This window comes from Microtus pennsylvanicus, chromosome 15, assembly GCF_037038515.1.
Source record: "Microtus pennsylvanicus isolate mMicPen1 chromosome 15, mMicPen1.hap1, whole genome shotgun sequence".
Lineage (NCBI taxonomy): Eukaryota > Metazoa > Chordata > Mammalia > Rodentia > Cricetidae > Microtus > Microtus pennsylvanicus.
Window position 1 is genome coordinate 14,665,692 of NC_134593.1, and position 26,757 is coordinate 14,692,448.

At 46.4% G+C, this 26,757-nt stretch overlaps 5 protein-coding genes across 12 annotated transcripts; 2 read left to right on the forward strand and 3 right to left on the reverse strand.

The window, feature by feature from the left end:
- Positions 1–22: 22 nt before the first annotated feature.
- Positions 23–2,328, reverse strand: Mdp1 (magnesium dependent phosphatase 1). Of its 4 annotated transcripts, none has more exons than XM_075949762.1 (6): positions 2,163–2,312; positions 1,992–2,052; positions 1,812–1,922; positions 551–658; positions 380–452; positions 23–227 (listed from the first exon to the last, which is right to left on the reverse strand). In XM_075949762.1, the coding sequence occupies exons 1-6, from the start codon at positions 2,197–2,199 to the stop codon at positions 195–197; spliced, it is 423 nt and encodes a 140-aa protein (XP_075805877.1). In that variant the 5' UTR covers positions 2,200–2,312; the 3' UTR covers positions 23–194. The 4 variants fall into 4 exon arrangements, with proteins under 4 accessions (XP_075805877.1, XP_075805876.1, XP_075805875.1 ...); XM_075949761.1 differs by having other exon boundaries at positions 367–452; XM_075949760.1 differs by having other exon boundaries at positions 349–452.
- A 1,902-nt stretch (positions 2,329–4,230) lies between these two features.
- Positions 4,231–11,442, reverse strand: Nedd8 (NEDD8 ubiquitin like modifier). Its single transcript, XM_075949764.1, has 4 exons — positions 11,301–11,442; positions 5,586–5,633; positions 5,355–5,437; positions 4,231–4,592 (listed from the first exon to the last, which is right to left on the reverse strand). Exons 1-4 carry the CDS (start codon positions 11,316–11,318, stop codon positions 4,496–4,498), a joined length of 246 nt encoding a protein of 81 aa, XP_075805879.1. The 5' UTR covers positions 11,319–11,442; the 3' UTR covers positions 4,231–4,495.
- Positions 11,443–11,753: 311 nt separating this feature from the next.
- Positions 11,754–18,878, forward strand: Gmpr2 (guanosine monophosphate reductase 2). 3 transcript variants are annotated; one of them, XM_075949756.1, is made up of 11 exons: positions 11,777–11,887; positions 12,260–12,355; positions 12,490–12,609; positions 13,461–13,534; positions 15,146–15,229; positions 15,353–15,526; positions 16,925–17,006; positions 17,094–17,200; positions 17,359–17,401; positions 17,968–18,127; positions 18,316–18,878. In XM_075949756.1, the coding sequence occupies exons 4-11, from the start codon at positions 13,502–13,504 to the stop codon at positions 18,503–18,505; spliced, it is 873 nt and encodes a 290-aa protein (XP_075805871.1). In that variant the 5' UTR covers positions 11,777–11,887; positions 12,260–12,355; positions 12,490–12,609; positions 13,461–13,501; the 3' UTR covers positions 18,506–18,878. The 3 variants fall into 3 exon arrangements, with proteins under 3 accessions (XP_075805870.1, XP_075805869.1, XP_075805871.1); XM_075949754.1 differs by lacking the exon at positions 13,461–13,534 and having other exon boundaries at positions 11,758–11,887; XM_075949755.1 differs by lacking the exons at positions 12,490–12,609; positions 13,461–13,534 and having other exon boundaries at positions 11,754–11,887.
- Positions 16,391–21,889, reverse strand: Tinf2 (TERF1 interacting nuclear factor 2). Of its 2 annotated transcripts, none has more exons than XM_075949752.1 (9): positions 21,464–21,889; positions 21,248–21,352; positions 21,042–21,137; positions 20,852–20,959; positions 20,669–20,765; positions 20,072–20,516; positions 19,920–19,987; positions 19,600–19,697; positions 16,391–16,595 (listed from the first exon to the last, which is right to left on the reverse strand). In XM_075949752.1, exons 1-9 carry the CDS (start codon positions 21,653–21,655, stop codon positions 16,455–16,457), a joined length of 1,350 nt encoding a protein of 449 aa, XP_075805867.1. In that variant the 5' UTR covers positions 21,656–21,889; the 3' UTR covers positions 16,391–16,454. The 2 variants fall into 2 exon arrangements, with proteins under 2 accessions (XP_075805867.1, XP_075805868.1); XM_075949753.1 differs by lacking the exon at positions 16,391–16,595 and adding an exon at positions 19,049–19,502 and having other exon boundaries at positions 21,464–21,859.
- LOC142835920 (RNA-binding motif protein, X-linked 2-like) lies at positions 21,890–25,112 on the forward strand. Of its 2 annotated transcripts, XM_075949759.1 has the most exons (2): positions 21,890–24,227; positions 24,978–25,112. In XM_075949759.1, exons 1-2 carry the CDS (start codon positions 23,513–23,515, stop codon positions 24,995–24,997), a joined length of 735 nt encoding a protein of 244 aa, XP_075805874.1. In that variant the 5' UTR covers positions 21,890–23,512; the 3' UTR covers positions 24,998–25,112. The 2 variants fall into 2 exon arrangements, with proteins under 2 accessions (XP_075805874.1, XP_075805873.1); XM_075949758.1 differs by having other exon boundaries at positions 21,890–25,112.
- Positions 25,113–26,757: the final 1,645 nt, after the last annotated feature.

The window sequence follows — 26,757 nt, forward strand, 5'->3', positions numbered from 1 at the left end:
ATGGAAAGAACCACCCTGTGTGTAAACCCACGACTGTCACACACAGACACTTTAATACATTGCAAATGCACCTAACAAGGCTTTTTTGATTTCGGTTTTACACCTCAGATGAGGCTTAGCCCCTGGGGTTGGACGTCAGGATCTAGCCTGGGCCTTTGCGAATGTCTCTAATCCTTGAGTTAGTGTTTGCAAACTCATTCCATTCTGGATGTGAACGCAGGTAACACCTAGAACAAAAAGAAGTCACATTTTACCAGCTTTCAAGCCTCCTCGTTATAGTTCTCACCTGCCATCCATGATCCACCCCACACTTACTTTCCTAGGTCCTCCTAAGAACCCCTTCCTCACCCCCCAGTGACTCAGTACCCAGTTTGCCCACATCTATGATATTCCGCTTCTCGTCATCAAAGAAGACCATCTGGGAGAAAGGAACTCCAGTCTTCTGGTGCAGCCTGTAAAAGACAGAGCAGGGGCAACGCGCCTGGTAAGCTGGCTCACCTGACCTCCTCTGGGGTCCGCCTCCTGCTCCCACCCTTAGCCGTCTGCCTACCTCTCGAAGTGTGCGACTTTGCTACCTGGATAGATTTCCCGGTGAACAAAATATTTGATGAGGTCAAAGAGCTCCAGGAGTTGGTTGGCCCCTTCGGTCTCACCTGTCCTGGAAAAAACAAAAACAAACACACACCAGTGAGTGGCATTAGGAGGGTGCTGTCCCCAAATCCATGGGGACCCCACAAGAGCCAACAAAGGAGACCGAGTTCCATGTGTAAAAGCAAAGAGCCTTTATTTTAATCAAGTTTGCACACTCGGTCTCTCCGCACGTCCAATGTATTGGAATATCCAGAGAGCCCCGAGCTCAATTAGAATTGGGTTTTTATAGTGGTAAAGGTGGGGGTGACGGGTCTCCAAGGTTCAGGACTCCTGATTGGCTGACATTTGATTAGGGGTGTCCTGGTGAAGTGCTGGCAGCTGTTTCTATCTACAGTGCTTGGAATGCCAGGAATTTTCTTTGAATGGTCTGCTCTTGGGTGGGGGTCGGGTAATCTCGGCCTGCCAGGCTTCGTCTCAGGGTAAACTATTGAGACTCTATAGACTCCATTTAAATTTATTGATGGCCAGAGTTCCAGGTGATAATGGTTGGAGGTAAAGAAACTTCCTTTGGATGACTTGCCCAGACTTAGCTTAACGTGGCTGGCTCTCACAAGTGCCAGGGATGCAGGTAAAATTAGATATATGGGGGTAGGGGGACCGATTTGCTCACTGTTATTCAATACCAGAGATTGTGAAATAGCTGCTCTGAGCCAATGTTTAATCATTTAAAAGAACAGAAAGCAGGCTGGAGAGATGGCTCAGCAGTTAAGAGCACTGGTTGCTCTTCCAGAGGACCCCGGTTCAATTCCCATCACCCACATGGCAGCTCACAACTCTCTGTAACTACAGTTCCAGGGGAGTTGACACACTCACCAATAAACATACAATAAAAATTTAAAAACAAAAAACCTTTCTGCCAGGCAGTGGTGGCGCATGTCTTTAATTCCAGCACTCGGGAGGCAGAGGGAGGAGGATCTCTGTGAGTTCGAGGTCTGACTGGTCTACAAGAGCTAGTTCCAGGACAGGCTCCAAAGCTACCGTGAAACCCTGTCTCGAAAAAAACCAAAAACCAACACAACAACAAAACCAAAAAAAAAACCCAGAAAGCATAGGATAGAAAAACAACCAAATATTTGTACGTTTGCACCGCCTAACTTTTGGTTCTCCACGCAATTTCCTCATGCGTGGAGACGCGTCAGCAGGACTGTCTCTTTTCTTACCGTGAAGCAGCGGCCACTGGCACTCCAAGGCTCTGCAACCTTTCCAAGACTTCCGGTACCTCCGGGTACAGTCTGATGTTCTGGCCCCGCCTATCTCGTACGGTTCCATCGCTGGAGAGGGCGACACACGCTCAGCTCCCGCGAAGTCCCTCCTAGCCCCTTACCTCCCTCTCGTCTCACCTGCTCTTGTGGAACGGGGGGTCTACGTGTGTATCAACCCAGAAAGGCCAGAGCGTGTAATCTGCGAGAGGAAGGAGGAAGAAGGATCAACCTAGAGGAGCGCAGACACTTAGCCAACGCCAGGAGTGGGCAAGGAAAGGGCCGTACGAAACTCTCCCTGCTGTTCCTCACCCAGATCAAAAACCGCAAGCTTTGGCAGCGGCGTCATGATCCACCCGCAAAGCCAAACTCAGCACCGAGAGCAACCCAACTCTATGGTGGCCAAGTAGGCTGTGGGCGCGCCACAGAACCGGCAACGCTCGGGTGACTAGAGTGTCGCCGTCCGACAGCTCAAGAGCGCCTTCGGAGGCTCTGCGGGGAGATTACCTGCAGCGGGTGACGTCTCCCTCCAAGGCACTGGCCACTAGTATTTGGTGTCTTGTCTACACCACCAAACTCACCACTTTTCACTAGAGAAGTCACGGAAACCTTTTCGCACCTTTATCTTGGAATTGAGGCCTTATCAGTTTATTATTTTGTGCTCATCTTGTCTTCCCATCAGCATCTTAACTGTGTAAAAACCAGTCTTCAGCAACAGCGAAAGCATAAAGAATATAGTGTCTGCACCCCGTGATGTGTGCCTGAACCTCAGCTACACGCAAGGCCTAAGGGAGTTACTTGTACCTAGGAATTGAGCTCGGCAGGGCAATGAGGGGTGGAGGGTGTAAAACCCGAGAGGGTGGTCTCCAAGCCAGCAGAGCAGGGCTGCTGAGCGAGAGCGTTTCTTCCCTAGGTTTCCAGCGTCTTCATCAACAGTAGGCTGCTATTCCCTTCAACACTGAAGAAAACAAAGCCTTGGGTTTTTGTCTCTAAAAGGCTTCTAAAAAATAAAACATGGTTTTATGTGATACTTTTTGCTGTTGAGCTCAGGGCTAGCCTTGAACTCCTGTCTCTACCTCCTAAATGCTGGGATTATAGGTACACGTCATAACACCAGGCTTTCATGTGACACTTCATATTATCGCAGCACATGTTCACTTCAGTAAGCAGACACACTTGTCCCACAATATGTACTGTAGTAATAAGGAAGCGGCGGGGCTGCATCCCCAACACCCCAGCCGCCTGCCCGGCTAGCTTATGCCCCGAAATAATTACACAGACACTGTATTCATTTAATCACTGCTTGGCTCATTTCTACCTGGCCTCTTCTAGGCTAACTCTCGCACCTGGACTAGCCCATTTCTTATCATCTGTATAGCACCGGTCTTACCGGGAAGATTCTAGCCTAAGTCCATCCTGGGTTGGAGCTTCATGGCATCTCTCTCTGAAGCGTCTGCTCCCCAGCAGAGAGCTGTCGAGTCTGCCCTCACTTCCTCTTCCTCCCAGAGTTTTGTTCTGTTTACTCCTCCCACCTATCTCCTAACCAATGAGAGCCAAGCAGTTTCTTTTATTTTAACCAATGACCTTCCTCCATCAATGTACAATGTGTAGATGTTCCATGATGGCCTCATTTTTCGAGATAGGGTTCTTCTCTGTAGCCCTCGTGGGTTCTGGAACTTGCTCTAGGCCAGGCTGGCCTTGAACTCACAAATCCACCCACCTCTGCCTCCCAAGTGCTGAGATTAAACCACGACTCAGCTTGCTCTGGAATTCTCGATTCTCATGCCTCAGCCTCCCAGGTGCTGGAATTACAGGCCTCAACCACCACACCTAGCTATTCGGAGGCAATACTTGGCACTCATGAGTTAGTTAAGAGTTGACTACAACAGAACACCGGGCAGGCTTTCCTAGTCTAATCCTCCTTCTAAGGACAAGGGCCAAGCACTACGTGGGCTTGTTTCTCAGGTGGAGTGCAAAAGCAGGCTAAACTGGCGTTTAGAACTTTGAAGAATTAATTCCTCTGGGTTCAGTGTGTCCATCTATACAAAGAGAGATGACAACACCCCTATCCGGATCCTTTGGGATAAGGGGTAGAACGTTTTCCAGTTGAAAGGCTATGCAGAAGCCAACTGATGGGCATGCCTGGGATATGGTTCAGAATAAAGAATGTGCCAGACTGATGGCATATGCCTTTAATCCTAACACTCCGAAGGCAGATGGGGATCCATGTGAGTTTGAGGCCAGCAAGTGCTAGGCCCTAGCTGGGGATACAGTTAGGTCCCCCACCCCCATTCTCAACACACCACCCTTTCACTGTCCTGCCTACCACTGTGTCCACTTCTATTTCAGTCACGTGTGTCGAGAAGAAAGAATCCAGGAGGCCAGGAAATATTTTATTGACAACCAAGGTTATAGCCATAAGAGAGGGAAGCACACAGGACTGCAAACTAAAACCCAACAGCCAGTAATGGTCATTTGGGGCAGGAGCAGTGCACCCTGGTGTCCTCACATTCTCCCACCAGTAGACACACAGGACTGGGCATCCAAGGGAGGGGGCAGAAGTTCTGGTGTCCCAGAGCGTGAGAGGATATGTGATGCTTCATTATGAGCGACAGGGCGAGGAGGTAAAATGGAACCGAGGTTCATCACTGCCCAAGACCTCCTCCTCCTCTAAGAGCCAACACCAGGTGGAGGACTGAACCACCTAGGATCTTGTAATCAGCTGCTGTCTTCTCATCATTCCTAGAGGAAAGAAAAAGCATCAGAAATGCCATCTACAACAGGCACCTGTAACCTGGGCTTGGGGATCTCTTTGGGAGGCCTGTGAAATTGGGTGAGAAAAATATTCCTTTATTTTTATTAGTCCTAGCTATAATTAGTATTTAATTTGAACACAGACAAAGAGACCCATGGTGTTAACAATATGGTAACTTACACAACAGAAATTAAATACTTACTAAATTACATTATAACTGTTTGTAGGTATCTTGAAAAATTAAAAAAAAGCAACTATCAGACCCATTATTAGACCTCACAATAAGATATTAATAAAGAGGGCTGGAAAGATAGCTCAGCAGTTAAAAGTTCAAACTGTTCTTGCAGAAGACCCACGTTCGGATTTTAGTACCCACTTCAAGAGGCTCACAATCTTGTGTAACTACAGCTCCAGGGGGATCTGATAGCCAAAGGCACCTGCACTGACATGTAGACCTATAAATACACACATAACTATACACAATAAATTTTAAAAATACATTAACAAAGCACATATATTACTATTCTACAAATTTGCTTTAGTAGTTTGATAACTGTTTCAACATTAGTTTATAATTCAATATATGCTATTCTATGACTTCTCTTATTCTGGGAAGATTCCATAGGCTCCACCAAACTGTCAAACAGCTAAAAGCAGGGACACACTGAAGTAGTGGCAGGCCTCTGCACCTTTAGCCTTGCCACCTGTCTTCACACAGGGCAGCTATACCCCACTGCACCCAGACTTACATTTGTTTGCCACTGTAGATGAGCCTCTGCTGTTGTGGGGGGATGCCCTCTTTCTCTTCCACACGTTCCTTGATTCGCTCCACCTTTAGAGGAAAAGAGGTCAGAGGCTACTTAGAATTATAGAAATAGTACGAACAAGGCTGTGTGGACAACATGAGAACAAAAGACCCAAGGTCATAGGCACACACAAAGACATAAAGAAAGGAGGGCGACATGCTGAGCATACATCACCTTGTCTGTGGGTTCAATGTCGATCTCAATCTCCTTTCCAGTCAGCGTCTAAAACAGACAAAGATGCCATAAACCCCACAGCCCCAGATCAACCGTCTTCTGTGGTGGAATGAGATGGCCCATGCTCATGTGTGACGACTTGGTCCAGAGTTAATGGGAAGGACTAGGATGGGTGGCCTTGTTGGAGGAGGTGGGCTTTGAAGTTTTCAAAAGCTCAGCTCTCTCTCTCTCTCTCTCTCTCTCTCTCTCTCTCTCTCTCTCTCTCTCTCTCTCACACACACACACACACACACACACACACTTGTGGACTAAGGTGAACTCTCAGCTTCTGTTACAGAATGCCTGACTATCTGATGCCATGCTTCTTGCCATAATGGTCATAGGCTCACCCTGTGAAACTGTAAGCTCAGATTAAATGCTATCCTTTACAAGTTGTATTGGTGTGGTTGTTTGAATTGCCCCCATAAGATAATAGAGTGGCACTATTAGAAAGTGTGGTCTTGTTGGAGGAAGCGTGTCACTGTAGAGGTGGGTTTTGAGGGCTCATGTATGCTCAAGCCACGCCCAGTATCTCAGATCACTTCCTGTTGCCTGCAGATAAAAAGATGTGTTAACTCTCAGCTCCTTCTCCAGCACCATGTCTGCCTGCATGCTACCATGTCCCACCATGATGATAATGGATAAATCTCTGAAACTATAAGTCATTCAATTAGATGTTTTACTTAATAAGAGTTGCTGTGGTCATGTGTCTCTTCACAGAAACCAAAACCCTAAAACAGTTGGTCATGCACACACCTATTATCCAAGCACTCCAGAGTATGGAAGCTAATAAATTTGAGGCCAGTCTGGGACACACAGTAGATGCTATCTCAGAAACACAGAATTAGTGCTGGAGATGTAGCTTGGTTGGTAGAGTGCTCGCCTATGATGCCTGGGCTCAGGCACGTAAACTGTAGAAACTGGACGCAGTAGTACACAACCTATAATCCAAGCACCTGGGAAGTAGTGACAGGAAGGTAAAGGAGCTCAAGATCCTGGCTACATATAATCTAGCCTGAGATAAGTGAGATCCCATCTTAATAAGATAAAGAAATTAAATACAATAATCCCACACATGACAAAGTGAGGTTTGTAATTCTGTGTTGTCCATAAATCATTTTGTTTTATTTAGCTTAATACTTCAAATGCAAAGACTTTTCAACTACAGAATTCATTTCTAGGTCATTAACTTAGAGAAATCTGGCCTTTCCCCCACACCTTTAATTCTAGTGCTTAGGAGACAGATGCAGGCAGATCTCTGAGTTGGAGGGTAGCCTGGTCTACAGAGTGAGTTCAAAGACAGCCAGGGCTACACAGAGAAACATTGTCTTGACCCCCGCCAAAGGAAAACCTTAGAAAAAACTACCATAAGAGCTAGAGACAGCTCAGTAGTTAACAGTGCTCACCATACAAGCCTAGTGGCCTGACTCTAATCCCTGAAACTCATGTAAAGGTGAGAAGAGAGATCCAATTCAACAAAATCATCCTTTGACCTCCACATACCTCTGTGGCATAATGCAGCCACACTTAAACCCCCCCACCTCAAAAATAAAAAAAAAATACAGGGGCTGGAGAGATGGCTCAGTAGTTAAGAGCATTAACTGTTTTTCCAGAGGACCTGGGTTCAATTCATTCCCAACACCCACCTGGCAGCTCACAACTGTCTGTAACTCCAGTTCCAGGGGACCCAACACCAATGGCAAAACACAATATACACATAAAATAAAAGTAAATAAAAATTTTAAAAAGTAAAATATAGAATATTTTATGAGCCAGGTGGTGATGCACGCCTTTAATCCTAGTACTTGGGAGGCAGAGGCAGGTGGATCTCTATGAGTTTGAGAACGGCCTGGTCTACAGAGCAAGTTCCAGGACAGCCAGGGCTGTTACAGAGAAACCCTGTCTTGAAAAACAAAACAAAACCAACAAGCAAACAAAAAGAAGTGCTCCAGATGCCTGGCTGATTGACAGGGTTAACATGTGCTCAAGTAATGGGAAGATGACTTATGATAGAGGAGGATGCATTTGATTTTAGGACCATGGAATCAGGTAACAGATTTCACTCAGAAATGGTCTGGGCTAGGGATCTAGCTAGCATACATAATGCCCTATCCTAGCTCAAACAAACAAAAGCAGGAAGGACTTAACTGAGAAGGAGAAAGGAGTACATAAAGTTAGACAAGACAGCAATATAGAGAAACAGCTGAAAAATGAGTAATCTACAAAGAACCTTGTTAAAAACTCTACGTTCTACAGAAGCGGCTAAATATTTCATATACTTAATATATAAAGAAAGAGCAAACAAAGAGATGGAGGACAGAGGGATTAATATTAGACAGAAGGGCTAAAGAGACGGCTCAATGGTCAAGATTACTTTTTTAGGGCACCTGGATTCCGTTCCCAGAGCTCACAGCCACTTGCAACTCCAGTTCCAGGGAATCCAGTGCCTTCTTCTGGCCTCCTTGGCATCAGGCACACAATTGGTGAACAAACATAGAGGCAGGCAAAGCACCCATAAACATAGACGTAATAAAAAATAAACAAAAACATAGGCAGATGTTGCAAACAAGGAGAATGGTAAATACTGAGTAAAACTGAGGATGGTGATGCACGCCTATAACCCTAGCCCTCGGAGGTTGAGGCAGGAGGAACTGAATTGGGGGTCAGCCTGGGTGGGGCTACCAACACCGTCTCAGCCAGTATTAGGAGGCTGAACCTGGAGGATCTTCACAAGTTTGAGACCAGTTGAGGCTACAGCAGCAGGTTCAAAAACCAAAGTGATAAAACACACCCCCACTGCCAGTGCAGTTCTCCTGAGCAAGGGCTATCATTTTAGCAATGCCCTTAGGTGATTCTTTCTGTCCAATAAGTCTGAGAAGTCTACCTAGAACACAGTATTTTAAACTGTAGACCTCACCCCAAAAACAGTTAACAAAAACAACTTAAAATGGTTTGCTAACATCAGAGCACATCAAATAGCAAGCTCCATGGGTAAAATCTCTCAGTATAGGGCTTTTTTAATCTTTAAAAAAGATTTATCTTTATTTTATGTGTATTGATGCTTTGCTTGCATATGTCTGTACAGGATGTGCATGCAGTGCCTGTGGAGGCCAGAGGAGGCGTGGGATCCCCTGGAGCTGGAGCTACAGTTGTCAGCTGCAGTGTGAGGGCTGGGAATCAAAGCCGGGTCCTAAGGAAGAGCAGTCTTAACTACTGAGCCATCTTTCCAGGCCTAAACTGTTTTAATTGTTTAGAAAAAAACAAAACACAGGCCGGGCGGTGGTGGCGCACGCCTTTAATCCCAGCACTCGGGAGGCAGAGGCAGGCGGATCTCTGTGAGTTCGAGACCAGCCTGGTCTACAAGAGCTAGTTCCAAGACAGGCTCCAAAGCCACAGAGAAACCCTGTCTCGAAAAACCAAAAAAAAAAAAAAAAAAAAAAAGAAAGAAAGAAAAGAAAAAAACAAAGCACAGCATAAGTAGAAGAATAGCCTCCCCTTTGGAGCATGAGTGATGAAGAAGCAAAGCCTTCTCCTTCCATAGCCGCTACACTAAGGATGCATACAACGGGGCAGAAGAGGTGGCGCAACAGTGAAGAGCACTTACTGCTCTTGCAAAGGACACGGTTCCATTCCCGGCACCCACACGGCAGCTCACAATCATCTGTAACTCCAGTTCTAGGGGACCCAGCACCCTCTTCTGGATTCTCGGGGCACTAAACACACATAATACACTGACAAACATTCAGGCAAAACACCCTTACAGATAAAACAAAGGTCCCCTCCCCCCACATCCACATGCACTACTATCACACATCTAACAAAAATGAAAACAAGATTCACAAAACAATACCTTTACCCAACAGTAAACCCACTTTCATTTTGCAAAACATAAACATATATATTTCCCAATTTTAGTCAATTTCTACACTTTGGTGTTGAGAATCAAGTGAAAGGCCTCGCGTGTGCTAGTCAAGCATTCTAGCACTCAGATCCCGGCCTTCTCTCCCATCTGTTCTTTTCTTTCCTTCCCAGTTTTTGTTTGAGACAGGGTCTCTAGATATAGCCACAAACTCCAGCCTGAACCTCCTCAGTACTGGAACTTCAGACAACAACCATCATTAACATTTCTCTTGTTTGTTTTTTAAAACGCGGTTTCTCTGGATAGTCCTGGCTATCCAGGAGCTCACTCTGCAGACCAGGTTGAACTCAGAGATCCACCTGCCTCTGCCTCCCAAGCGCCAGAATTAAAGGTGTGCGCCACCTGGCTAATAATTTCTATTTTTTAAAATTTTATTGAGCTCTACATTTTTCTCTGCTCCCCTCCCAACCTCTCCCCTACCCTCCAACTCTCTCCCAAGGTCCCCATGCTCCTGATTTACTCAGGAGATCTTGTCTTTTTCTACTTCCCATAATTTCTACTTTGAAACTGGTTGCAGGAGGGGCTCTTTGAGAGGAGAAAGATATGGTCCATGGGAGATAAAAGAAGGTAATGACACATGACGAATATGAGCAAAGCACCAGGATACACATACACGGGAAAAAAAACCCTCACAATGAGACCTATCGTTGTATACACTAAAAACAACCAAAATAAAAAGCTTAAGACTCAAAGACCTAGTAACGCATAGATGATCAATCAATTTTTGAAAAATAGCACACATCAACCTGCTCTCTGGCTTTTTTTTTTTAAAGAGAGGGTTTTTCTGTCTAATAATCCTAGCTGTCCTGGAACTCGCTTTGTAGTCCAGGCTGGCCTCAAATTCATAGAGATCTACCTGCCTCTGCCTCCCAAGAGCTGGAGTTACAGCGTGAGCCTCCGGGCTGGCTTCAACCCTTAATTTAAAACGTTAATGGAGGAACTGGAGAGAACCAAGTTAACAACAGCTGACATATCCAGGACTGAAGACAGGCTTACAAAGCTATTAACAGCTCAAACTAATGTCAGGCTGCATCAGCTGCCAGTCTTGTGTCTGTCTAAACGTACAAAGGTAAAAACAGCAGAAAAGGCTGGAAGGGTTTAAAGCTGATGAACTAAGGGAGCTGAAGGAGACACAGTTGGAAGAACCAATGCGCCAAAAAGTAACCTGATGCAATCAAAGAAGTGAGGCTGGTTCTCATTGTTCAGCTCGGACAAGGGGGTGCCAAGTGGTCACCTCCTAGCGCAGTTACTGAAAGACAGGTGAGACACTAATCTTGGCAACCACCTGAAAAGGCTCATAGTTGCTAAGAGGCCCTCACTGTCCCCAGACTGCTGTGTTTTGGAGGCAGCCTATTTTAGGGCTCGGGGGAAAGCATGCAACCTAGGTATGAAGAACGGGGGACAAAGCTTTTCTCAAAAATTCAGGAGTGAGGAGCCAAACTGCTCTCAGGCCTTCTCTGACTACAAGGGTTCGAATACAGTGAGACCAGGACAAACGCAGCCTCCTTTTTAGGTTACAGCATAGACCTGGGAAGGATGTAGGGAAGGCAAACACCCGAGGTCTTCAGGCGGGACGGGCCTCCAGTGCTCAAAGCCTCCCGGGGTCCCCCCAGTTCCCATCACGCCTCGCGCACGGCCCCGAGGGTGTCAACCCTCCAAGTTCAGGAAAGGCATGGTTTTCCTTCCCCGCCTCTCCCCTAAGGCGCAGCGGCCAGCCCAGCACCACAGAGTCTTGGCAAGCCTGGTAATGCTCCCACCTTCACTTTAATTAGCATCTTCCTCCCAGGTTGGGGCTGCAGGCGGCTGTAGTGCTGCTTCTCCCGCTGTGGTCACCGCTGCCGCTTCCCAGCACTCCACGGCTAGGGACACTTCTGCTTCCGGGTCACTCTCCGGATCCACCCTCTCCTCTTTCCACCCGGCTTCCAAAAGGCTCAGGAATGCCCTCGTGTTTCGAGTCAGTGGCGTTGTAGAGAAGAAGGGCAAGCCGGCTTAGGAAAAGCACAGACGACGCCCTGAGACGCCACGCGGGCCCAGCTCGCTGGGGTTAGCGGCGAGCTGAAGCAGAACAAACTACTCTTCCCATCATGCCAGGAGGCAGCTCCGACCTTTGCATCCTAGGAGTTGTAGTCCTCCCGCCGCTCGCACCCAACGGCAACCTCAGTGTGTGGACTCTGTTACCCAGAAGGCATTGCACAGCTCCCGAAGCAGGAATTCCTTGGGTAGTCGGACTTGCAATTAGCGGAACTTGTTGGTGTTGCCCTGAAGGCTCATCGGGGCTGCACGCGGCTAGTTGCTAAGCAAAAGAATCTTTGGTCAACTGCCACCTGAGTCAAAGCAACAGGAAGTGAGTACCCCTGTGCCGGAAGCTGATTGAAATCTCTTTTCTCCTTCCCGACTAAGTCAGTTTCTTACTCTAAATTGCCCTTTGCTGGGGCGTGAAAAAGATTAGCCGGGTAAGGAATGCACATTCAGAGATCGTGATCTCTTTCCTGTTCTTCCTAACAATACCTGGGATTGAAGCATTTGGGTAATCCAGACACTGGATGGTCCTAGTAAGACTTCAAGGACCACACCCTAACCTTTTACACAGTTTAAGCATGAGCGGTGGCCCTTGTCCTAGCGTCATCAAGATAATTAAGGCCCATGGGGGACTTGGTTCCGTTTCTTACTTGTAACTTCCTAGGCTTACAGCCCTCAAACTTCTATCTAACTGCAGCCCTGCATCATGCCTCATATTGACAATGATGTGAAACTGGACTTTAAAGATGTCCTGTTGAGGCCCAAACGCAGCACCCTGAAGTCTCGAAGTGAGGTGAGCCAGCTATATTCTTGCTTTTTTAACCTCAGACTTGTGGGGGACCAGGACCAAGAAAACTGTCTGGTTCTAATGTGATACATAAATTTTATGGATGAATGAAATGCTTAATGTCCTGTTGATGTCTATAGGTAGATCTCACAAGGTCCTTCTCATTCCGCAACTCAAAGCAGACATACAATGGCATCCCCATTATTGCTGCCAATATGGATACCGTGGGGACTTTTGAAATGGCAAAGGTTCTCTGTAAGGTGAGACCAATCTTATGTACCATACCCAATGTTACCCCAATAGACTGCAGAAGCATTGCTTTTCTACTCCCATTTTCTGACAACTGACAGAATCCTTGGGCTCACCAATTTTTCCCATTACTAAGGACCCTTTATCACTTCAAAGATCCATTTGAATTAGTGAGGTTCAGAATTTGATTTTGTTCCATTTTTTTGCTTGTTTTTGTTTTTCTTTTTTTTAATATTTATTTATTTATTATGTATACAATATTCTTTCTACGTGGATGCCTGCAGGCCAGAAGAGGGCATCAGACCTCATTACAGATGGTTGTGAGCCACCATGTGGTTGCTGGGAATTGAACTCAGGACCTTTGGAAGAGCAGGCAATGCTCTTAACCGCTGAGCCATCTCTCCAGCTCTTGTTTTTGTTTTTCAAGACAGGGTTTCTGTGTAGCTTTATGAGGCAGCCCTGGAACTCGCTTTGTAGACCAGGCTGGCTTTGAACCCACAAAGATCCACCTGCCCCTGCCTCCCAAGTGCTGGGATTAAAGGTGTGCACCACGACTGCCCGGCCCATTTTCTGATTTATAATCCCCTCCAATAAGTTATATACCTTATCAAATTCTTCCAGCACCCACCCAGGTCAACCCAGTCATACACATCTCTTCAGTCTGCCATTGTTCTGAACATTGAGCGTTCATTGTTTAGTCCAGAAACAAAATACTGTTTATATGTATAATGTCCCAGCGAAAATGGTCTTATTAGTGTTCTTGTATGCCTATTATTCTTTTAATTTTCCCCTGCTTTAAGTCCTAGGTTCCTGGGAGTTTCTGAGATGTACCCCAAATGGATGTTTTTTTTCTTAAATACAGGTTGTTCCCTTTGAGAGTGGAAGACACTGCTCCTGTCAGTAATGTTGCTTGCTTCTGTGCATGTAGCTGAGAAGGTAGATAGTTGCCTGGGCACTTTTGAGAACATAATGTGCTTTGCTAGTAACCCAGGTAGCCCTAGTTGATGGGTTGTTTAGCCTGAAGGACTTTCTGATTTTTCTGTCTTTGTAGAATATTTGTTGTGTTTTCTCTGAGAATGATAATTATGGTGTTTTATTATTTTATCTGTTTATTCCATTTACTAACTGTTAGGAATCCTGCTGTTGTCTATTGTCTGCTTCTCTGACAGGTAGATTCGGGGGATGGTAAGTCTGTCAAAAGACATGCTGCAAATATGACTCTTACTGGGGACTGGATTTCAATACTGATGAGAAGTGCCACAGAAACAAAAGTTTAGTCAGGCAAAGGTGCCACACTCCTTTAATCCCAGCACTCAGGAATTGTTTCTCTGTGACTTGGAAGCCAGCCTGGTCTACAAATCAAGTTCCAGGACATACAGAGAAACAGAGAAACCCTGTCTTGAAAAACCAAAAATAAATAAACAAAAAATAAAATTCTAGAAAAATAGCCAAGTCTCAGTAATAATAAAAAGGTTAGATACTAGCCAACTTTTTCTCAGGGTTGGTATGTGTTGGGTGTGTATATTAGGTCAAATATCTCCAAGATCTGCTGACCACCTAGAGCTTTTGTTTGCCAACATGTTGACAGTTGAGTGTTACTGAGAAAGAATACCAGCTTTTAAGCATGTTGCTGGCTGATGCATAACCACTTTGGGTTTCTCCGCACTTGGAAGATTTGTGCTGTTTCAACCAACTCCTGACTCTTGTCTGGTTTCATGTTTGTGCTTTCAGAAAGCATAAACACCAGCATCCTGTGTCTTCCAAATGCCTTTCTTAGGGGATATTTGCAGTTTTATGAGCCAGAGGTTTTGAGCCTGCTGAGTCAGATTTTTGGTGGTGGTGGTTTTTTGCTGTTTTTATGAGACAGGATTTCTCTGTAGCCCTGGTTGGTGAACTCCAAAGATCCACCTGCCTCTGCCTGAGAGCTGGGATTAAAGGCATGTGACACCACCACTCTGGGAGTCATTATATTATTTTAATTTACCAAGATAGATGAAATTGATCTTTGCATGTTTCTGTTCCTAACATGAAAATCTGTCCTTATCTGCAGAGAAGATAAAGTATGGAATAGTATTTTGTTTGCTCTACTGTCTTAAGCCTTTAGCTTTGTGTATGTCTAGAGTCAGAGTACTGCTAGCAAGTAAACCAGAAGAGAGAGAATTACAGAACTTTTAGTACTGGATCGCCTTAGTGCTAAGTGTAGACAAACACTAGCTCCATCTAGCCTCTTTGTAGTTCTTCCATGTCTGCTACTTGTCCTGCTGTAGCATGTCCCTGTCAGTTTTTTAGGTCACAAGCAATGTCTGTGCTGACAAGTTCAATCCAACCCAGATCACAGTACTTTGATAGGAATGCTTGACAAGTACTAGTTTAGGGCAAAAAGCTAGCCATGCTGGGGTTTGTAGGAAGAACAGTGGTTCAATCAGCTCAGTGGGGAACTCCTTCACATTCTCTCAAATGCATCATTTCCTCTCCGGACAGTATAGATATGTCTAGAAATAGTCTAGTCAAGCTTTTGCCCTTCTGATGGTTCTTTCTCCTCCCCAGTTCTCCCTTTTCACTGCCGTCCATAAGCACTACAGCGTCCACCAGTGGCAAGAGTTTGCTGGCCAGAACCCTGACTGTCTTGAGGTAACACAGGGCCTGCCCTGCTTCCTCACCAGTTTCCTAGGAACCCTCTTTTGACTCTTTAGGAATAACCCCCACTGTTAGTCCCTCCTGACACAGTGCCACAGGCTGATGTTTTCTCCACAGCATCTAGCCGCCAGCTCTGGCACAGCCGCTGCTGACTTTGAACAGCTGGAACAGATCCTGGAAGCTATTCCCCAAGTGAAATACATATGCTTGGATGTGGCTAATGGCTACTCTGAACACTTTGTTCAATTTGTAAAGGATGTACGGAGGCGCTTCCCCCAACACACCATCATGGTATGTGTGCCCCGTCCCCCCCCCCTCCGCTGCCCCCCCCACAAGGTTTCTCTATGTAGCCTTGGCTGCCCTGGAACTCACTCTGTAGACCAGGCTGGCCTCACACTCAGCAATCTGCCTGCCTTCCGAGTGAGTGCTGGGATTAAAAGCATGTGCCACCACACTCAGCTAGGTATGTTTATAGTCTCCTCCTCTTTTGACATTCCATCTTGTCCTATCAATATTTGTCCTCTGGGGCACCGTGTTTCTGGTCTACATGGTACTGTCATGGTTCAAAGGCTTAGTTGTGTCTTAATCAGTGCAGCATCTCTGACCCAGGGACTGACTTCACTTAAACATGATGGAAGCGGGTATGGTGGTACACACCTTTGAAGGCAAAGGCAGGTAGATCTGAGTTGAGGTCAACCTGGACTACAGAGTTCCAGGATAGCCAGGGATACAGAGAAACGCTGTCTTGAAAAACCCAACAAAACATGATGGAACGGGGCTGGAGAGGTGGCTCAGAGGTTAAGATCATTGCCTGCTCTTCCAGAGGTCCTGAGTTCAATTCCCATCAACCACATGGTGGCTCACAACCATCTGTAATAAGATCTGATGTCTTCTGGCCTGCAGGTTTACATGCAGGCAGAACACTGTACACATAATAATAAAAAAAATTAAAAAAAAACAACAAAAAAACCATGATGGAACATTTTACACATTGCACATACCTGTGGTACATGTATGTCTCCCTACTGAAATGGACACGTGCTGCCATAATATAAAGTATCACATGAAAGCCTGGTATTGCAACACATAGCCTATAATCCTAATCCTAGTATTTGGGAGATAGAGACAGGAATTTTAAGCCCTGAGGTCCCGTCTCAAATTAACAAAAAGTAGCACATAAAACCATGTTTTATTCCTTTGGAGGCCTGTTAGAAACAACCTACGGCTTCGTTTTCTTCACAGCATTGAAGGGAATGCCCACACTGTCCAAGCAGTTAGGCAGATGGAGGTTTAGCCCACATTTCATTGTCTTGTCTTTTCCTCTGAAGGCAGGGAGCTTCAGGACTGGGAAGTAGGTGACCTGGTAGTGAAAGGGGACCACTGTCAGATCTGAGTGGTATTTCTCTGCCATTTTGTCTTCCTGCTGGTTGAACTTACTGCCCTAAAGGTTCTTCTGGACTGTTCTGCCCTAGTTCAGTGACACTGGCCAGTTCCCGCTATCCTCTACACCAAGTGAAAACAGGAGTGTGGAGAGAAAGGCGAGTGGGATCCAGGTCCTCTCACGTTGGGAGGGGCTGTGGAGGGCTCTGGATGCCCTTTGTGAGAGGATGGTCGCAGTCAAGGCATGGAGAGTGCACAGCAGCTCTCCACCGCTGACCCTAAGGATGCTCTCTTTCGCTTGTGTCTTAGGCAGGAAATGTGGTAACAGGAGAGATGGTAGAAGAGCTAATCCTCTCTGGGGCTGACATCATCAAAGTGGGAATTGGTCCTGGTAAGCTGGTTCCCTGGGGCCGCTGCCCTATCTACCCCTTTGGTGGTAACCACAGAATGGTTTTCTCACCTGTCACATCCTTCCCAGGCTCTGTTTGTACAACTCGGAAGAAAACTGGAGTGGGGTATCCACAGCTCAGTGCAGTGATGGAGTGTGCAGATGCTGCTCATGGCCTCAGAGGCCATATCATTTCAGTAAGACCCAAGGGCTGGCTGCCTAGCAGCTATGTTTTCTGTGGTGTGGGACCCCAGTAAAGTCCCCGTGAGGAGCTAATTCATGTTCATTTTGATATGGGCCGTTGTGAAGCCTTGAGAAGTCCATGCTGTCTCTCACAGTGTTTGTTACTTTGTAGGACGGAGGCTGCAGCTGTCCTGGGGATGTGGCAAAGGCTTTTGGTAAGAAGACTGGGAAAGCATAGGAAGAGGATCCTGTAAGTCATCTGAGGGTCTAGGGTCAGGCTAGCAGCAGCTCGGGAACCCATTCAGTTTCATAATATGAACTAGTGACCCTGAGACCTAAAGTGTCACTTGTGACAAGCTAGCAGAGGAAATCCTGAGATTTTTGGACAATGCAGGTATCTGAGCCCTATACTCAACCTACAAAATCACCTGAGGAAAAAAACTTGCAAATCTCCATCTTTCTGTTTCCCAGGTGATCCTTAAAGTTGGAGAGCTATCTTCTTGGGACTAGAGTCACACTCAGCTAGGGAGCAATAAAATGAAATCACCAGAAGATAGGAATGCAGAAACAAACCAGCCAGGGAACGTCCGGGTCTTTAAAAATCTCGAGGAAGTTAGTCCTAATGGGTAGCAGAGGCAAGGGCAGAGCAGTCCCAAGGCATTATGGATCAGCTATGCAAATAGACCCAAGATGTTGGTTCACAGAACTGACTGACACAGCTGCTTTTGAAGGTGGCTATATGGGTACCTTGGCCTTTTTTCCAACTCCTTGACTTTGGCAGGGGCAGGGGCTGACTTTGTGATGCTGGGTGGCATGCTGGCTGGGCACAGTGAATCAGGTGGTGAACTCATTGAAAGGGACGGCAAGAAGTACAAGCTCTTCTATGGAATGAGTTCTGAAATGGCCATGAAGAAATATTCAGGAGGTGTGGCTGATTACAGGTATGTATGGAAGGCTAGCGTGCGTGTTGGTGAATATGGCTAAGGAAGATCATGTCATGCCTCCTGGGAAATTTAGGGTACCATTCTTGGTAGAAAAATGGTAAAGGGGTTATAAATGTTAGAGACAGAAGAGTCACTGGGCTTAAGAAATTCTGGACAAATAGGTAATAAAGTTTTTCTTTTTCAAGGGCCTCAGAAGGAAAGACAGTAGAAGTTCCTTTTAAAGGGGATGTGGAACATACTATTCGCGACATCCTAGGAGGCATCCGGTCTACATGCACATATGTAGGCGCTGCTAAACTGAAGGAGTTGAGTCGGAGAACTACCTTTATCCGAGTCACCCAGCAAGTGAATCCAATCTTCAGTGATTCTCGATAACCTGACAAGTCTACTTTCCCAAGGCCAACACTCTGCCACTGGGGCCTTAAGGCCTTCTCTCTCATTCCAGCTACCGTGGCTGTGTGTTACTTAATTCAGCTCCTGTCACCTCACTCCTGAGTGCTCCTGTAGTCACTGCGCTTTCTGCATACACAGAATGCTAAGGGAACTCACTGGGGAGGAGGCAAAAAAGACATGAGATCAACAAATGGGAATCCGGGGACAGCATTCTGAAGACTAGGAGGAAAAGATGCTGACTGATACATAAATGACAAGCCTTGGTCTGGAAAAAGAAGGCTTTTGGAATCATGTTAATTGGCTTCATTAAATGAGATCATCAAATAACTAAACAGCTTAGAAGTACTTTAATAAAGAGATGCTGGGCTATTGGCACAGCTGGTATCTAAACACTCCTCCTAGGTAGAGTATGGGATCAATAACAATGAGTGTTATTCTCATGAAGCACCTACACGCTAGTGTCACCAGTCCCAAATAACTTGGTAGCATCAACATTTGCAGAACAAATTCTGCCATTAGAGAATGTTAACAGAACAAGCACTCATAATTTATTTCTAGGCTCTCAACCCTGGTAACCCATCCAGATAAATCAGAACAACCCTTTCAAAGCAAGGAAATATGGGAAGGGTTTCAACCAGCTCTAGGGAAGCCAGTTATGTTCCTGAGGGATGACCTACATAGAAGGATGTCTTAATTCCCCTTCAAGACATTGTAACACATTCAAGTTTTAATTTTCAAGCATTACAAAGCTTCAGCAATGTAGCCAGGCAGCTCGGCTCTGGGCTTCCTTTTCATTCCCACTAGACTGCACAGAGCTGCAGAGGTTGATGGGCAGAGAGCGAGGGGCCTTCCAGAACCATTACAGGACCCTAGAATTGGCTATCTTGTCAGGAACGAACAGGCAGGACTCGGGCATGTAGTCACAAAACATGGGGATAAAGGTGCCATACTTTGTCTTCTGATAGTTTTTCAGAGACTCCTATAGAGAAGGAAGCACAGTTCCTAGAACCGGAACCCCTAAAGTGGACGTCTGTCTTGCTCTGCCCACCCTCAGCCTTCTGTTTCTTCCTACTCACCTTTCTTTCCCTCTGGTTATTTTCTTCCTCATCAGAGTCCAAAACCCTGTCCCCTATGGTAATAACAGAGTCACACAGAGACGGAGACTGCACTGCCACTGCAGGAGAGAAACCACAATTAAAACCAAAACCATTTACTTGCTCTGGAGACCAAGCTGGTCTCAAACTCACAGAGCTCCACCTGTCTCCACCTCCCACATGCTGGGATTAAAGGCGTGTGCCACCACTGCCCAGCCCAAAACCATTCTTTTAGGTGAATACAGGCCCTGAAAATTCCCAAGAAAAGGCTGTCCACTCGAGTCTTGAGTCAGCCCACTAACCTGGTTTCTTGGGTCTAGGAGGTGATAATGACAGTCTCAGAGGATCCATGTAGCAATTCACAGAGTTCCTGAGGTGGGAACAAGGGAAATGTAGGTGAAGAAGGAAAGTAGGCAAAGAATGGGTTCCTAAGTAAGGAAAAAAAAAGCCTTACTCCATTTGCTCTGCAGCAGGTATGTCAGGGAGGCTCTCTTCTGGAGCCCTTTTCCCCGTGGTCTGAGATGTAGTCTTGGATTTCCCAGTGGAGACTGTTTTTGTACCCACAGAACCCACTGTGTCCACTCCATGCTCTTCCCTGCTTTTCCAGTTAGATGTATTTTGGGCCGTTAAGTCCATATTCCTAAAGGGGAACAGCATGACTGTAGGCCGCTCTTTATGACATCCCTTTGCAGATGTCCACTGTGATCGCAATTTTCGCTTCCCTAGAGGGGCCAGGTTAAAGCGGCTGCCAGCTAAATGTTCTGGGTGCTCCCGTGAAGCTGGCTGGTGAAGGCCAGGCTTAGCTTTAGGCAGAGGCCTGTGGAGTGCTGGTTCTGCTTGCTGATGAGGACTCTGTTCCACGGGTTCTGTCAGATTCACTGAGCCAGAAGCAGAGCTCTCTGAAAGATAAAATAAGATGCCTTATAAAATCAGAAATAGGTTAATTAACTCAGTCAGGTTTCTGTCTCAGCTCCACATAACTTCTAATCAGCTGACTCAGGTTTGGTCAAGGTAAACACTAACTCCCTAGTTATCCCGATGGTTCCCTTACCTGGAAATGGCCATCCCATATCCACACCATACTGGCGCAAAGCAACAGAAGAGGCGACAAAACAGCCAGGCTGAAGCCAACTTAGGGCATCCTGAAGCTGTGGGCAAAGTGACAGATATGAGGGCCACGGTTCTCAGAAAGGCCACCCCACACTCTGCCCTCACGGGGTTTTGTCTCAACAACCTCTTGTGCCTTGACTGTAGGCAGTGCTTTTTCTAGCTGACACAAGTATTCAAACAACAGCTTTTCCATGGCAACCAGAAAGGGTTCCCCATAGTCTTGTTTGAGTTCCTATATGTGGGAAAGAGAAACAGATCATGAGTTTTAGAAAAAACAGGAATCACGTAAAATCCTCCAAACCAACCATTCTCACCGGTAGACTCGAGGCCAAATCCTCAGCCTTTGACAGCTGCTTCACTTGCAGGCGAAAATTCTCCCGGGCTTCCAAAATCTTCCTATCTTTCCTTTTCTGTTGAGGAGAGGGAAGACAGAAAAATTAGGGGGAGAGGGTGTCACCAGGACCCAGGGGCTATGGTTGCATCATGCCTCGTGAGTATGGCCTATCGAGGGATTACTCACAGTTGCAGGGTCCAGTGGTTCTGCTCTGGACTCTGGGAAGTGATGATCCAGGGCCTTCAGGACCTGGACCCAGGGTTGCTCCTGCAGGATCAACTCCACCACCACCTGCACGGTACTGGGCTCAGAATTCCTACCCTTCTTCAACCGATCTTTATCCCAACCAGTCGGCCTTCCTCAGGTCCTCGCATCCCGCCCCTCTAGGTTCTACTTTAGTACCTTGGCTTTTAGGCCTATACACAGCCGTTCGTGGTGTCGATAGCAAACCAAGCCGGGAGCGGCTGCACGCAGGAACTGCAGAAACTCTACCACTCTGGGGAAGTGCTCCACACGACGTTGGTGGACGACCTGCCAGCTGGCGGCGGCAGCAAACCGCAGAGACGCGGGACCCACCCCCGGAGGTGGCAACATGGCCCGCGGGCGCCCTTTCCTCCGCGCCCCTCTCGCCCCGCCCAGGCTTCCCGGCCTTTCCCGCTGGCCGAGCTTCGGTTCTCTCGTCGGCAGCGGAGGCTCGGAGGACTGGCTTGGATCCCTGCGGCAAAGCACCGAAATTCTGACGTCCCCCCTCGCAGGCGGTGATTAAGTGTCCGACCCAACCCAGACCGCTAAGCTCAAAACGCGGGTACTTCGCGGGTGCGTCACTTCCGCCTGAGCGCTCAGCTTTCCCGCCTAGGAAGAGGCCACGCGGGGATCTGTGACGTCAGTGAGGGCGCCTGGCCTGGAAACGATGGCTCTCTCGCCCCTCTCTTCCTCTTCTCACTAGGAAGCGGGGTTCCTGTGACCCCCAACCGCCCGAACCGGCGGCCGGGAAGCCTTTCCTGGGCCGCAGGGCTGTCCCAGAGAGAACTCGGCCGTTCCCTTCGCGGAACAGAAGAGGGCGCTCGCGTTTAAGAAAACCAAATACAGGGCTGGAGCCGGGCTCCGCCGCCGAGTGCTCGCCCTTCCGCGCTGACTCGCCAGCCCCCAATGGGTCCGACGCAGTGGGAAATGCCACACTGCTAGCCAGGGTCTCCCTGTGCGGCAGGGTTACAGCCGCTTTGTTCTTCTCAGTGCCAGATCATTGCTGTCTAGTGTAGCTTCGAATATTTAAAGTTTCCTTTTCCAAGTTTCTTTGGGCGCTAACTTGATTGAGCCCTTTAGTGAATTGACTGTTGTAGTTGTCCAACTCCTTGTCATAGTTCCTGGTGCCTCTTTTTTTGTTTGTTTTGTTTTTCGAGACAGGATTTCTCTGTATACTGTACTGGCTGTCCTGAAACTTGCCCTGTAACCAGACTGGCCTCGAACTCTCTGAAATCTGCCTGCCTCTGCCTCCCAAATGCTGGGATAAAGGCGTGCGCCACCACCGCCTGACTCCTAGTGCCTCTTACTGCCATCCTCAAAGACAGGAACGGGCACACTGTACACTCTTACTTTGTTGATTGAATTCATTACCTGCCTTGCCCACCTTACAGGCTTTTCAGGTAACCTGCCCAGCCTCAAGGCTCACACGTTGCGTCCGTCCGTTCTCCAGCTGTGTTCTGAGCTTAAGCCAGACCTAGTACCAACGTACACATTGGGTGTTAAAGTTGGCGTTCATTTTTTTCATCCTTTTCTCTCATTTTTATGCAAATCTGAATTTCTACCTATATAATTTTCATATTATTAAGAATTTTCCTCATAGGGTATGATGTTGCACACCCATAAATCCCAGCGTGAGGGAGATGAGGGCAGGCACCTTGTGAGGAGTTCAGAGGCCAAAGGTGCTACATGTAAGACAACTTGTGTCTATAACTGCTACAAGTTGCAAGACGTTCCCAGCCTTCAAAAAAAAAAATTCTAGCTCGTGCTTCGTCTCCTTCTGCTCCTGATTTGGACCTTGAGATTTCTGTCCGGTGCTCCAATGTGGGACTCTGTCTCTGTCTCCTTTCATCGCCTGATGAAGGTTGATATTCAGGAAGATGCTTATATGTTTGTCTTTGGATTCACCTTCTTATTTAGCTTCTCTAGGAACATGAATTATAAGCTCAATGTCCTTTATTTATGGCTAGAAACCGAATATGAGTGAGTACATCCCATGTTCCTCTTTTGGGGTCTGGCTTACCTCACTCAGGATAGTGTTTTCTATTTCCATCCATTTGTATGCAAAATTCAAGAAGTCCTTGTTTTTTACTGCTGAGTAATACTCTAATATGTATATATTCCATACTTTCTTCATCCATTCTTCCGTTGAAGGGCATCTAGGTTGTTTCCACAAGAAACTCAGGACCGAAGGAGCGCGAAGGCGCAAATATGAACCCTTTAACCAAGGTGAAGCTGATCAACGAACTGAATGAGCGAGAGGTTCAGCTCGGGGTGGCAGAAAAGGTGTCTTGGCACTCGGAATACAAGGACAGCGCCTGGATTTTTCTTGGAGGGCTTCCTTATGAACTGACAGAAGGAGACATCATCTGTGTGTTCTCACAATATGGGGAGATTGTCAACATTAATCTTGTGAGAGACAAGAAGACTGGGAAATCCAAAGGATTCTGTTTCCTGTGCTATGAAGATCAGAGGAGTACAGTTCTGGCTGTTGACAATTTTAATGGAATTAAGATCAAGGGAAGGACTATCCGCGTGGACCATGTGTCAAACTACCGGACTCCTCAGGAATCAGAAGATGTGGATGATGTGACCAGAGAGCTGCAGGAGAAGGGCTGTGGGGCTAATACACCTCCATCAAGTTCTCCTGAGGTCTCTGAAGATGAAGATGGCAAACCCACAAAAAAACACAAAAAAGACAAAAAAGAGAAAAAGAAAAAGAAAGAGAAAGAGAAGACTGAACACAGGAAACTAGCAGAACTGCCGTCCTGCTCTTTGTCCTCCAGCAGCAAGACAGCAAAGGAAAAGGATGACCATGGCCCAAAGAAGCACAGCAGCAAGAACTCAGAGAAAGCCCAGAAGTCTGAATCCAGAGAGGGAAAGAAGAACCAAGCAGACTCCCCTGATGTCAGGAGTTCCTTCCATGGTAGAGCAGAGGATCCTGAGTGGGAGCCAAAGAAAGAGAAAGCCAAGCACGAGCAGAAGTCCTCGAGCAGGAGGCAGGGAGAAGAAAAGAGCAGAGATAAGGATAGAGGGAGGAGCTCTGGTGCCGCTTATTCCAGCAGGCATGGTGGGCATTCTGAAGGGCGAAGTCATAGAAGCAGAAGTAGGAGTCTGGATAGGTCCCATAGGCATAAAAAGCATAGGCACTCCCGGGAGCGGGAGTCCTTCCATGCCAGTGACCGTAGACATTACTGAAGCCTGTGCCAACAAAATTATGAATTTTCTTGTATAAATATCAGATTCTCTTTGTTGTTGATATTTCTCTATATAAAGTTTTGGGGACTGAATTTTTTCAATCCCTTACACGGCAGACTTGTTCAGAAGGCTTTAGTTTCAATAGCTAGATACCTTAAATTTGAAAAACTACACCAACACCATCCACTGTTCATGGAAAATAGTTGGCACTGGCCAGAGTATGTGGCTAAAATTTGGTTTATAGACTTGGCCCTTAAACCCATAGACCTGATTTGTGATTGCTAGCAAAGGCAAAGAAGGCAGTGCTGAGTTCTAGTCTTCATGTTAGACATTTAGAGCCCAGCAGTGTAGGACCTTACAGATGGCAGGCACAATTGCAGAGAGCTGCAGCTTCTGAGGTTTGGACAGATTAATGTGGATGTGATAGGATTCTTAAGACCAGCCAGTTCCCTCCCCATTACGTCTCTTCTGTTTGCAGGGATGGAACCCAGGGTTTGATACATGCTAGAGAAGTGCTCTATTAGAGTCAGCTATATCCCAGTTCTCTTTATTTTGTTTGTGGTTTTTGATGGTTACATTATCTCTTTATGCATTTTTTCTTTGTAACTTATTTATTTGTATTGAGATAAATACATATAAAATAAAAGTAACCATTTTAAGCAAAAAAAAAAAAAAAAAGAAACTCAGGACCGCGAGGGGTGCACCCACACACTGAGACAATGGGGATGTTGTATCGGGAACTCACCAAGGCCAGCTGGCCTGGGTCTGAAAAAGCATGGGATAAATTTGGACTAGCTGAACATAGCGGACAATGAGGAAGAATGGGAACTCAAGAACAATCGCAGTGGGTTTTTGATCCTACTGCACGTACTGGCTTTGGGGGAGCCTAGGCAGTTTGGATGCTAACCTTGCAAGACCTGGATAGAGGTGGGCGGTCCTTGGGTTTCCCACAGGTCAGGGAACCCTGATTGCTCTTCGAGCAGATGAGGGAGGGGGACTTGATGGGGGAGGGAAATGGGAGGCGGTGGCCGGGAGGAGGCAGAAATCCTTAATAAATAAATAAATTAAAAAATAAAAAAAAAAGAAAATCAAAGCCCTAAAAAAAATTCTAACATCTTGCAGGCAGCTCTACTGGTGACACATTTCCTTGATTATTGTTGGAGAAAGTATTTCACTTTGGAAGAGAATTCCTCTGAATACAGTTACAGGTTGGTGGGCTTTCCCCCTACTTTTTAGTACCGTAACTGTTTCCCTCCCTATTGCAGGCACGGTTCTGAGTGGAAGTCCATTCTAGCTATCCATTCTCTTTAAACCTAAGAAACTGATTTCCTTTTTAAAATTAGTGTATATTATTTTCATTCTTTTGAGATTTTTTTATTTTATTTTATTATTATTATTATTATTATTATTATTTTTGGTTTTTCGAGACAGGGTTTCCCTGTGGTTTTGGAGCCTGTCCTAGAACTAGCTCTGTAGACCAGGCTGGTCTCGAACTCACAGAGATCCGCCTGCCTCTGTCTCCCGAGTGCTGGGATTAAAGGCGTGCGCCACCACCGCCCGGCCTGAGATTTTTTTAAATCTATTTTTATTTAATGTGTGCCAATGTTTGGCCTGACTGTGTGTCTGTGTACTATGTGTGTGCAGTGCCCACAAGGGCAGACAAGGATATTAGTTAGGTCCCCTGGGACCAGAGGTACAGATGGTTGTGAGCCACCATGTGGGTGCTTGAAACTGAACCTCTGTCCTCTGCCAGACCAGTCAGTGCTCTTAACTGCTGAGCTGTTCCTCCAGCCCCTTGATTTAATTCTCTTTTTAAATTATTTATTCATTTTTATTTCGTGTGATTGGTGTTTTGCCTACATGTATGTCTGTGTGAGGGTGGATCCTCTGGAACTGGCATTACAGATAGTTGTGAGCTGCCATGTTGATGCTGGGAATTGAACCTGGGTCCTCTGGAAGAGCAGCCAGGGCTCTTAATTGCTGAGCTTTCTCTCTAGCTCCCTTTAATTTCTTTTTTTAAAATTTATTTATTTCTATTTTATGTATGAGTTAATTTAATTCTTTTTGTTTGTTTGTTTCTCTGTGTAACAGTCCTGGCTGTTCTGGAATTTGCTCTGTAGACCAGGCTGACTTCAAATTTACAGAGATCTGCCTGCCTCTGCCTCCCAAGTGCTGGGATAAAAGACGTGCACCATCACTGCCTGGCCAAGTTAATTTAATTCTTAACATTGATGGTCATTAGACAGTATTCCCTGGCC